Below are 12,331 nucleotides of genomic sequence, written 5' to 3'. Positions count from 1 at the left end.
CTGCCACAGCCGTCACACCACCACCAGCCAGCGCTGCCTCCCATCACTGGTGCCACACGTACGCTAACGAGTCATCTGCACAAAATATCGTAGCCAAAAGGAAAAACTTTTCACGCTGAAGGTACAGTGGGACAGGTTGCCCAGAGAGGCGGTAGATGTCCCTGGAAACATTCAAGGCCAGGTTGGACAGGGCTCTGAGCAACCTGATCTGGTTGGAGATGTCCCTGCTCCTTGCAGGGGGGTTGGACTAGGTGACCTTTGAAGGTCCCTTCCGACCCTTTCTCTGGTTTGGGGATTCCCTAGTTGTTCCCGTACTGTCGGTGTATTTCAAAGCCACTTCCCACGCTCCAGATACTTTAAAATCCCCTTTTCGGACTAAAAGGGTGTGACCTGGTTGAAACACAGGGCTCGGAAGTTGCCCTCCCCACAGGCCGCGCGGCCCCTCCCCACGCCGGGGCCCGCACACGGCCCAGCCCCACGCCCCGGGAGGAGCCCACGCCGCGCCCTGCCGCGGCCCCGCCTCTTTCCCCGCCCCCTCCCCGCCTCGGCCAATGAGCGGCTGCTCTCCGCGGCGGAGGCGGGCCGTTTCCCGACGCGGCGCTTCCGCTTCCTCGGCGCGGCCGCCATGGCGCCGCTGTCTTGCCGGTTGCTGCCGTCGCCGCTGCTGCTGCTTCTGCCCTTCCTGGCGCTTGCCCTCGGCCCCGCCACCGAGGAGCCGCGCTGGCCCCTGGCGCTGGGCGAGGCGGAGGAGCTGGCGGAGGAGCTGTGGGGCGCGGGGCTGCCCGGCGACCTGCCCGAGCTGGAGCCGGAGTGCCGCCGTCTCCTCGCCGCCTTCGCGGAGAGCAGCGCGGCGCTGACCGGCTGCCTGGCCCGCCGAGCCCGCCCGGTGCGGCTCTGCCAGGGCTGCCACCGCCACTACCGCCTGCTCCTCGCGCAGTACCGCACCATCGACCGCGCCGTCGGGGTGCGTCCGCGGGACCGGGGAGGGCGAAGGCGGCGGGGGGGTGGGGAGAGGGCGGGTGGCGAGGCTGCCCGGGGCGGGGGCCCGGCGTGCGGCCTTTCCCGCACCGGCGCCGGGTTGTGTGGGGCCTGGGCTGTTTCCTTGAGGCCTCCAGTCGTGCGAGTCGGGCCTTCCTCCCGAAGGCGGGTGGGTTCCCCCCAACTCGGGGCACCTTCGCCCTTCCCTGCGGCCTGGCAGCGGGTGTCACCCGTGGGGAGGGTGAAGAGAGGCAGCGTGGCCTTAGGCTGGGCCTGGGCGCAGCTGGCGGGGTGACTGGTGACTCCAAGGCCGTGTTTTGGGTTAAGCCTGTGAAGGTCGGTTCCCACCCTCTAAGCCCTACCGGGTGGGTGCGGAAGGTGGTTTGGTGGAGGCTGGGAATGTTTGGGAAGCGTCACTGCTGGCGATGGCTGCCTTCCTGCCTGGTGGTGCAGCCAGCTCCCGCCAGCGTGGTTAGGGGTGAGTAGCTCCACCTGCAGAATAAAAGCTTTGCTCCTCTGTGCAAGTGGAAAAACTTGAGTTGTTCTTGCTGATGTAGCAACAAGTAAAGCAGTGCCCTGGCTTGCAGGTTGTTGTTGTACAGCGCTAAGGAGAAACACCACCAGCACTTAGTTGCCCGGCACTTCTTGGAAAATTGATGATCTCTGAAGTTGTGGCGAGTGATGCACGTTGTCTGTGGGGAGCCATGTCACAGCGTTCTTGGCTCCAAAGCTGGGGGGAGTGTGTGGCAGCAAACTAGAAGTCCTGAGCACTGGCTGGAGTTCATGGATCCCACCAGTGGGAAAGCCTGACTGAAGCTGGGTCTTCTGTTTACATCCTCTAGACTCTTATTAATTTTTGTTTGTTTGTTTGTTTTGTTCTGTTTTCTCATTTCTTAGTGTTGGAGGTGGTTCGTGAGTAGTGTTGCATGTTCTCATCCAGTTTATCCATTTGTAAAAGTTAGTCCCTGGGATGGTACGAGGATGACAATAGTGGATCAGACTAAAGGACCTTTGTCTGTTCTCTGATGATGGCTAGAAGTGGGTGCCCTGGTAAGAGTGCAAACAGAGAGCAAGCTTAGACCAGTGTGTTCTCTGAATTGTTGTTCCAGTCCTGGTATTTCTGAACCTATTTAGAATCGCCGTTGACAAGAAGAACCTGTTGCTCTTTAAACCCAAGTAAACTTTTGGTGACCTGTTGTGAACTATTTCACAGTTTTCTTACCTGTTGTATGAAGAAAAATCACTTTCTGGTTTTGATGCATTGTCTGCCAGTTTCCCCTCACCACCCCAGTGCTTGTATTGGAAAAGCACATGGATTTTCCTTTGGTAATTGTCTTCTCCAGAGCAAATATCTAGCCAGTGGTCTCTTGTTTTAGTTTAAAAACCTCTAGTCTGTTTGTTTATTTCTCATATGAAAACTGTTCTGTACCAGTGACCAGGTAACGTGAAAGCAAGAAATTAAGTATGTGATTCTCTTTGATGCTTTCAGCATGATGGTTTGGCTAGGATTAGGTTGCCAAATGTATCCCAGTACTTAGAAGATGTATGAACTTATTGCAGCTGCTGTTCTTGAGTACTGGGAGGACTGGTCCAGTATGTGATCTGGAAGGCACATCTGTGTTAGAGAGCGTTTGGCTTTCCTTCTGTGTGTGGATGAATTAACCAAGTGAGGTGACCTTTTGCAACCTCAGTCCATCTCAAGTAGTCAGATATCTGATGGTTTTTATCTTTGCTGTCCTACAATAGTTAGAGCGCAACATGAAAGAAGCAGCCAAGTTAAGTTTTGGACATCTCTGAAATGTAAAACTCTCCTCAGTAGACTAAGTAAAGAATAAATTGGGCAAACATATTTAAGGAATGATACAGGTCTACTTGATTCAGTTTTGTATTTGAAGTGCTTTTTTCCCCACTCATAAGTCCAGCTGGTGAGGAAGTTTCACAGTTAGAGGCCTTCATGAAGCAACCAGAGAGTTTCCCACAGAAATAGCTTGCTGGCATATCTGTTTGTAATTTAGTAGAAATGAAAGCAGGTGCATGTAAGAATTACCAGATGCGGCAATATTAAACTTCTGCAGCTGAGTCTTAAAGGGAAACTTCTTATTTAAAAAATAAACCTGTTTTAACAAAGAGAGGTGGAAACTGGATCTCTTGTAAAGCTCTTTAAGGAGCATGTTTCTCGTTAAAGAGATTATTTTCTCGTATGTCCCATGTCACTTATCAAAGAGGCTTTTGACCATTTTGAGAAGTGCTTAAGTCAATTTAGCAGCCAGAAACCAGGAGCTAGAGCACAGGAGTCAGCTGACTGGAGATCATGGTTTTGTATCAATGATTTGAGGGAGAAAATAAAGCTTTGAAGGAGAAAAGCATTCTTCTGAATTCTGTTAGTGATACTTCCTGTTTGTTCTGTAACTGCTTTTATAGTTGCTTTGTATTTTTTTTTTATTAACTTGGTCCAGAGAATAAGCTGCCATAAGAGTTGTGCCAGTGCCTGCTTTGACGATGGGGTGTGTTGGGTGGCTTGCTAAGACCAGGTGAGTTTGGTACCTATGTCAGGAGTGGACAAGAGCCTGGCCTGGTCATAGACGTGGGGGGGGAGTGGCCGTAGGCGCTGCTTGGCAGAGAACTGTGTTCCTGGTATTGCTGCATCACGGGGAAGTTTGCTGCTGATACAGTACGTTGGTACAGTGGTTTTGGATGTTGTCTTCTGCTGGTTGGGTTTGTTTTGTTTTGAGGCCAGTCTGTTGGTTCAGCTCCTTCAAATATTCCTGCAGTCTGACAACTGTCTCTCTGACTGCTTGTACTTTAGGGCAGCAGCCCAGAAATGGATGCATATGAGCTTCCTGGCAGAGGCGGCCCTGTTTCTCTGCTTGCCTTTTTTTTTTTTTTTTTTCCCTCCCTTGTGTCACATATTTTTGAATAACTTGCATGCAGTCCTAGTAGGTTTTCAAAGACTGTATGCAATAAGCTATGTTGCACATAGTATGAATTGGAGGATCAAAATATTTTTATTGTTCCATCAAGTCTACTCTGTCTATTCTAGAAATATCAATGTGATGAGATGTGATTGTTTAGCTGTCCTTGTCTAAAATATGTTTCAAAATTTTCCCTTTGTATTTTTTACCACTTGATTTCTTTTTTTGTTGTTTCCTTTTTACTTCTAGAATTCTTCTGAGAGCCATAATTGTGCCAAAAGCATCTTGACCTCAGACAGACTGCAGATAGTTGTGACCCTTTCGCAGTTCTTTAACGAAACCTGGGAAGCAGCCAACTGTGCAAGTATGTGACTCGTTCTGTAGCTTTCATGCTGCTGTTATGACTTGGCCTCTAAAATTTGCACAGATCAGAATTGTATGTATTTATTTAAATACAGACAGTATATAACATAAAAATCCTGAACTGGAGCCACTCCAGTGAGGGGTGCAGGAGCTTTTTATTTTGTAAGGGACACTGCAAAATCTGAAGGCGCTAGTCTAGAAATATATAAATATTTCTTTTAGGCTATTCTTTCAAAAGGTAGTCATGTTAGTTTTCTTTGTGATCTACAGACTGTGCTGGAGACTTTCCTTAGCTTCATTGCAGTTTCTTCTGTTTTTTTTTTTCAGTCTTCCCATTTAAAAAAAAAACTCACATAAGAAACTTTTCCTTGTTTGTTAATAAAGTCAGTAACTCTGGACTGCTTACCCATTGAGCAGTATCTCCCTCCACAGCAATGCTTTTAATTTCTTTTTGTGGGTGGAGAGTGTCCAAGTCTGTCACTGTATCTCGCTGTCCCCATGCTGATGGTGCTGTGCCACGCTTACAGTAAAACTTTGGCTTTTTGCCATTCCCCTGGTGTGGGAAGTGGGACCCTGTGCTAATAGGTGCACTAGAAAACAGTGGGAATAGCGCTATGGAGTTGTGTTGGAGACGCTGGGTTTGCTGCAGAGTCCCTTGAGAGCCTGGAAGAGTTTATTTTCATTTGTGAGTCTGGGCTGTGGGAGGGCTGGAAAGGCAGTACCGGAGCAGCTCTGTGGTCTGTGCTGTCCTGCCGTGCTTAGCCTGGGACCTGCGTGCTGCCTGCCCAGTGTCCAGCCGAGTGCTTGCTCTCTGTACTGATGGTGCTTCCTTCTTTCAGGAGAATTTTCCTAGGATGTTGACGTGCTCTCACGGTGCTGATGCTGGACATCTAAATTCCTAAACCACTGTTGTTCTCAAGGGTCTGTCTGGTTAGAGCACTTGAAGTGGGGTGAGATGGATAGAAGCAGTAACATGGTAGGGTTGAGCCTGTGACTGAGAGGAAAGCCCCAGGGCTCCCCTCAAAGTTGGTGAAATGGTCAGCTCTTTTCTTAAACAATGATAACCTACACTCTGATTTCTACTCTTGTGTTCATGGTCTAGCTGTTTCTGGGGTGCTCTCTGTTTCATCTCCACTGCAGGTGCTTTTGCTTTCATGTAATGGCTGTTACTGGGCGAAGCCAGATTTGCAGGCTAGAAAATAAAAGTAATGTCTTGTTTTGTCTTAAAGTCCAAAGATAATTCAGACCCCCTCTTCAGAAAGCTCTTGATGATAGTCTTCATCTTTCACTTAATCAAGGCCAATTAATTCTGAAATATCTTCTCGATGAAGAGTTAGGTCAGCAGGTCTGAGACATCAATGGTAGGCAGATAAGGAAACTGCAGTGTTGACTAGAGCCATCTTTTATAGTCGAGAGCTCTTTTTGCAGGAGTGGAGTGTCTGGGGCTTGTCGGCTATGGAAATGTTAGAAATTACAATATCCTGATTTTTTTTTTTTTTTCCTCTCTTTGACAGATTGTTTAAAGAACAACAGTGAGGGATTATCAAATTCTACTGTAGAATTCCTGGATTTGTTCAATAAATCTCTGACATGTTTTGAACATAACCTTCAGGTATTTATGTTGTGTACTTAAGAGAACTGCTAAATCCTCTAATTGCTAGCAAAATTTTATTTATGCTGAATAAACTGCAGATATGTATTAGGCAGACAAACTGCTGGTGGGTTTGTGAATTTTACGCAGATAAAGCAGTGATCTGTAAAATACAGATGTTTACAAATTGAGAGCCTAAAATTAATTCTAGTTCATATTCACCTTGACTTCATTTTGTATGTAATTGCAATGCTACTTCACATCAGAATTTCTGAATTGACAATAGTTGATAATTATACAGTGGGAAATGGCATGTCTGCATGCTGTAAGTCTTTTTTTCTACCTCTTCGGAAAACCGTTGTCTTCTGACTTAACGAGTCAATCTTTAAATAGCCTTTTGATAATATAGACTAGTTCAGAAAGGCCAGTACCTTAAATCACTATAAGAATTCTTCTGACTAGTAAAATTATGGGTAGACAAAGTTTGTCCATATTGCAAAGGCAGCATAATTCACTTATTGAAATAAATGTGGTAATTGTCCTCAAAGCAAATGCCCTAAATAGGCTAAGAAACTGCACGTATTCAATCAGAAACTGGCCGAGTTCTGGGATCGTTCAATGGTAAAAGTGGGAAATTCTGAGTATGAAACAATCTCTGAGGAGACTCTCTGCTATTTTATTATTAATGGCTTCTAGGAAGTGTGCCTTTATAGGCCTTGGCCAGGAGCAGTGTGGACTGGCCTATTGATCAGTTCAAGTGTCTGAACTAGAACTTAACCTGGTGGTTGGTGGCTGGCCGATACAACGATTATTGTGTTGGAATATCTTTAGACACTGTAGTTTTGTTTTCAAGTGTGTTGTATTGCATTCAGGGGTGGTGAAGGCCACAGATGAAAGGATTTCTTACTATGGCACAGTCTGTCCCTGTCAATATAGCTCAGCAGTAACAACAGTTACTTGTTAGGTATGGGGAAATGAAAAACAAAGCACAGTATTAAGAAACCTGATCTCTGGCTCCCGAATAACATTTAATTCCTAGTAATTTTTATTTTTTCCTTCTGGGAACTGATACTTTAAAAATGAAGTGCTAGTTCAGGGAGCAGTTTGAGATGCATAATCTGCAGGAGATGGATGCTGTCCCTAGTGAATTACAGTTTTCCTCCCGCGTTCTAATGTGAGTTGTCTGACTGGGACTCTACTTGATCTAGGATGCTAGAAATCTGGGTTTTGGTTCAAATTTGCCTCTGGTTTTTGAGGTTTTTTTTTTTTTTTTTTATTTATAATGTCTTAAAACTCTGTATGAATGCTGGTTTATAACCCTAGGGACAAACCTTCTATCTGTCACCAAATAACTACACAGAAGTCTGTAGAAATTGCAACGAAACCTACAGAATGTTGAATGACCTGTATAACAACTTGCAAAGAATGAACAGGCAAGGTGGTGAGTCTGGGCATTCTGCGCATTTGTGTATCGATGTGGAAGACGCAGTAAGTATTTATTAATACTCAACAGGGAGAGCTTGTTGGGGAGGTCTTTATTAATTGGAGCTCTTTGCACTTGTCTTGCAAGAGGTTGCCTTTTCCCTTTCAGTGTGGGACAGTATGGGCATCAGTGCCTTTGGTAGGCTGATGTCCTGTGGGGGAAGCCGGCTTGGTGGGGCTGTCTTGCTAGGTCCTGTCCTCAGTTAGTGCAGCAGGAGAGTGACTGAAGCTCCTGATCACCTGAGTGCGTTCCAGTTTGAGTAGCTGCACTATAATTTTTTGTTACTGTGAAGGGGATGGATTTAAAAAAAAATGCATCTCTTGATTTTCTGCCTTTTAATGTGAAGCTTTACTGCTATTGTTCTAGCCAACGTAATAATTGATTCCTTATTACAGCAGCTGTTTCCAGGGGTCCTCAGCATTGGTGACATATGTTTGGAAAAAGCTTTATATTGTGGGGTTTTAAGTGGTTGGGCAAAAGAAGTGCCGTCTAAAGTACGGGATTAGCTCTGTCCCCGCAGGCTGTCAGTGAGTTCTCTGGGAAACAGTCATGTGGCAATGTCTACAGCATATCTGAGAATAGTCTGTTTTTGAAGCTTGTAAAAGTTTTGATGTGAAATATTGGCTCCCTTTAAATTGTCAGTTTCTACATTTCTAGGAATTTGCTTGCTTTTGGGGGTGAGATCAGTTAAAGTGTTGTTTTCTGAGGTTATATTTGACTACTTAAGGCCTGAGTGTTTGCCGTGCTGCACAGCAATAATGCATGTGCTCGCTTTCATGACTTGCTTATGTTTTTCTTTTAGATGAACATCACTCGGAAGCTCTGGAGCAGGACCTTCAACTGTTCTGTTCCCTGCAGTGATACAGTCCCAGTGATTGCAGTTTCATCCTTTATTCTCTTCCTACCTATTGTTTTTTATCTTAGTAGCTTCCTTCACTCGAAGCAGAAGAAACGGATACTCATTTTGCGTAAGTGATGGTGCTGTCATTTCACTGTTAGAGTTGGGTGGTGCCAGAGACTCGCTTGGCTCTTGGAGAGGGGACCCAGATCTGCCTGCAGCTGTGCTGACGGCGCTAATAGCGACTATTAGTCTGCTGCTGTCCCCTGAAGAAGGGTAGTGAAGAGCTTCAGCCATATCTTTTCATTAAAGTTTCTGGACGTGAACAGAAAGCTGTTTGCAAGTCTGTGTCAGACAAATAGAGGGAGTGGAGAGACTAGTTTTGTGGAATTCTTTGTGTTTAATTTTCATATAATTTTTCCCTTTCCAGCCAAGCGCATCCAGTCAAATGCCAGTCTTGTGAACATCCAAGAAAAATACAGCTGAGCTGCAAAACAAAACCTGAGAACTGCTGCTGGTATACAGTGGGTACAATTGTGTTGGAATGAGGCCGGCACAAAAGAGGAGTTAATTATGGTTTAGTGTAATGATACAGAGCAACACAAGTTAAACAAAATGCTGTCTGACTTCTAAGCGAGGATATTAACAAACATGACAAGGCAGGGCTGTGTGACACTGTATGGACTCTGGTTTTGAAAAATCTGTGGATTTTTTCAGTCTTGGGCTGAAGCTGTTGTTTTTCTGTTTCTAAGCTTTTGTACTTTTCATCAGCAGAATAGCTACACTTTCCTTGCATGGTTTTTTTGTATATTTATCATATTTGTTTCACAGAAACCTGAGATTCTTAATCTTTTTGAGGTGATTTTCTTAGACAGACAAAACTTGACATAATATTTGATATTCCTACTTGAAACATTGTTTAATTCCACGTAATATTCAGTCTTGACAGACTTGGGATGGACAGGAAACCTTTAAAAAAAGAAAAAAGTTCCAATCTTTCTGATACCTTTCTCTAAAGTCATGCTGCTGGTCTCTGTTTAAAAAAAAAAGGCATGAAATATGCAGAGAAAGGGATGATATAATGTCCAAAGCCAGCAACAAAAGCAACAGAACTGCCAGTGCTAGACGTGAATAATAATCATTGATGACTGCAGTATTCATTTATCCCTGAAACAGGCGATGTATTTAGTCATTTGCACACTTTAACCACTAAAATAATTGCTTTTCAAATGTTAAATATTCAGAGGCTTATTTTAGATGTCTGCTTGGGTAACTGAATGCTTCACTGTTTGTCTGTTTGTGTTATTTCCTTTCCTTTTTAATTATCAAGGGTTAGTTTTTTTTTTTTTGTGGGGGAGAGGGGTTTGGTTTTGCAAAAGAGAAGTGAGGTAAAGTCGAGTCACTGGAGATGCTGAATTTCCTGGTCTATAGCTTGCTATGGATTAATACAGAGGTGTTTACAGGAACTTTGTAGGGGAAAAGTTACCTTTTCTAGATAATATGTATTTTAGTGGTAAATGATCCTGGCGATTCTCTAACTTAAAAACTGTCCTGAAGGACAGTGAAGATACTGTGTTGGGAATTGATGACTTTGAAGAAATAGTTTCAAAAATTAGACCAGTGAAATAAATGAGCGTACACAAATTCAAGCTTGCAGGATTCTAAAGCTGGTGGAGAAATTTGTACAGTAGCTGCGGGGATGGGTAGTGCTGCTGCCAGGCTGTGGGTACAATTCAACAGCTGCAGCAGCACCGACGGTTCAGTTTGGTTATCACAGCCATGATTTGGGAGAGTGCTGGGGCTGAAACGATTTATAGCTGTACTTGAGGTTAATGAGTGCCAGAGTCTTTGCTCCCATTTAAAAAGATGTTTTCTAACCTTGAGAATGAATGGCCGTTACAACAGAAAAATTGAATTTGTCTTGGAATCTGTGTGTCTGATGTCTGTCAAAAACCCCTATGAAAGTCTTATGTGTTTGACTTGCTTTGGAGCCTAGAATGTTAGATTTTTCCTTTGCACTAAGGCTCAAATAAATACATAACAATGTAACAAAACAGTCCTGAAGCTCTTCAAGTCATTGTTTTTCTTGTTATTTTTTGTGGTTTTTTGAGTTAGGACGTATTGTCAGTTTTAAAGTCAAGTTGACAGTATGTTTAAAATTAAGTAAAATACTGTGTTAGTGATTGGTCCCACCCCCATGATTGCCTTTTGTTTTTTTTTATCAGTAAGAAGTATTTATCTCTCTCTGTTAAACATGTCAATGGTCAGTTTGTTCTAGGTAGTTTACAACAATAACACAAAAATGTGTTTATCTTTCTTGTTACATAAAGTTACCTTCTTGCGGCTGGGAGAGGCATGCTGCCTTTGGAAAAAAAAAAAGTTTTTGTTTTTTTAAATATCTTTATTCTTAAACTTCAACTTCTCTGGGACTTATTCAGCTGCCGGCTCTAATAGCATTACATTGATTTGGGACATCATATGATTGAGAGCTGTTCAAAGCAATCTTTCATTTGTGCAGATAAAGCCAGTTTGTGTGTGCAGCGTTTCAGAATGACAGCTTTTATACTGTAAGCAGTGGCTTTTTGAGCACATTCATGTTAAGTGGGTCTCAAAGTCATTACTTTTGGATATGGTGGTAAAGCACTTTAAAAAAAAAATCAGCTTTTCTTATTTTTCTGGCTGCTGAGCCAAACGGAAATACTCATGTGACTTTTGTTTTTTATTTTAAAGCAGCAGTAAAGTTTACACTTGAGATCTTAATATTACATCTGCTATTTTCTCCTTTTTATTTTTTTTTCCAAAATTTGTACTACTAACTTTCTTTACAGTGTTATATTTTTGGTAGAATATTTCATAAATAAATGATTGAATTCTCTTTATACTCTGTTTCCTAGAGAAATGTGGAAGCACACAGATGGTGTTGAAGGAAAACTAGAATTCTTTTTGCTGCTAGTCTTTCATCTTGGTTTATTTTTGCCTTTTTGGTATTACGTGTACTAACTAGGATGAACTTTGAAATAATAGTTGTTTGTATCTTTTTGTGCAAATAAAGATTTCTTACTGTGGGGTAGCACTTTGATTAATATTTATACTTACTAGAAAACCTCTGAACACAAAGTCAGCTCTAATAAAGACTGTCAATAAACAGCGAACAGTGTGGTTACTTAATTGCTTCATTTATAGTAGTTTTATACTCCTGCTGTTTGGGGTTTGTGTTCAGTAGCACCTGCTTATTATTCCTCATTATGCCATTTGCAGGAAAACAGCATCAGAAAGATGTTTTCAAAGCAGTGCTGTGCTGAATGACAGAACAAATGAACTGCGACTGCTGAGAGAGGGTGGAGTTTCAGCTCAGGCAAAGCCTCCTGAACTATATGGAAAGGCTCCTGTAGGTTGCATTGGAGTTTCTTGGATGGGTGTGCGTGGGTAAGGCTAGTGGGGATGACCTGCTGTCTTTGTGGGAAGGCTTTTGGTTGCCTGCACTGGCCACTCTTTCAGTCTCAGCAGGCACAGTGTTGGATTGCTGTTGAGCTAGAAGATTCCTTTGAAAATGGCAGTGCAGTGCCTCATCATGGAGAGAGCCAGGTGTCTCACCTGATGCATGTAGCCTTGTGCACTAGTGGTAGGTTTTGGAGGGAGAGGATGCTAAAGTTCCCAGGTGGTTGAAAGACCCTTAGAAAAGAGGGTACAAATAAAGCCTTGATTGCAGCTGAGCTGGAAAGGGGAGGCTCTGGCTTTTAGGTGGCTGTGAGGTTGGGGACTAGTAGCAGGGAGACAGAGGAGGTGAGCCCATGTTCCCCACTGGTCTGTGATGGGACATGCATGCGGGCTGCTTGTGCAGGTTGGGAACAGGAGCAAACGGAGGCAACAGGGACTTACTTGAGAGCTACTTAAAAGCAACTGCTTTTTTTGGAAGGCTACCTGAATTGTGTGATGCTGTGGGTGGTGTTGAGGTAATCCTGATTCAAAGGCTCTTTACAAAGCTCCTGTTTTATTCCAGACTGAGTGAGGGCTCCTATTTAGTACTAAACAGGGGACTTTTTTTTCTTTAAAATGAACAGAAAATACTTGGGTTTTGTGTAATGGCTGTTCTTTTCCCTCATTTTTATTAAGTGCCTGCTACAATCACAAAATGGCTTCTGTTTCGAAGTGTTTTACGTCTGGTG

At 43.7% G+C, this 12,331-nt stretch overlaps 1 protein-coding gene across 1 annotated transcript; it reads left to right on the top strand.

Moving 5' to 3' along the window:
• Nucleotides 1-625: 625 nt before the first annotated feature.
• Nucleotides 626-11,317, top strand: OSTM1 (osteoclastogenesis associated transmembrane protein 1). Its single transcript, XM_086744591.1, has 6 exons — nucleotides 626-964; nucleotides 4,140-4,254; nucleotides 5,768-5,865; nucleotides 7,168-7,332; nucleotides 8,130-8,295; nucleotides 8,596-11,317. Exons 1-6 carry the CDS (start codon nucleotides 626-628, stop codon nucleotides 8,649-8,651), a joined length of 939 nt encoding a protein of 312 aa, XP_086600717.1. The 3' UTR covers nucleotides 8,652-11,317.
• Nucleotides 11,318-12,331: the final 1,014 nt, after the last annotated feature.

Source organism: Chlamydotis macqueenii, chromosome 3 (assembly GCF_036417535.1).
Source record: "Chlamydotis macqueenii isolate bChlMac1 chromosome 3, bChlMac1.mat, whole genome shotgun sequence".
Lineage (NCBI taxonomy): Eukaryota > Metazoa > Chordata > Aves > Otidiformes > Otididae > Chlamydotis > Chlamydotis macqueenii.
The sequence above is the reverse complement of the archived record's forward strand: the minus strand, read 5'-3'. Positions and strand labels throughout refer to the sequence as shown.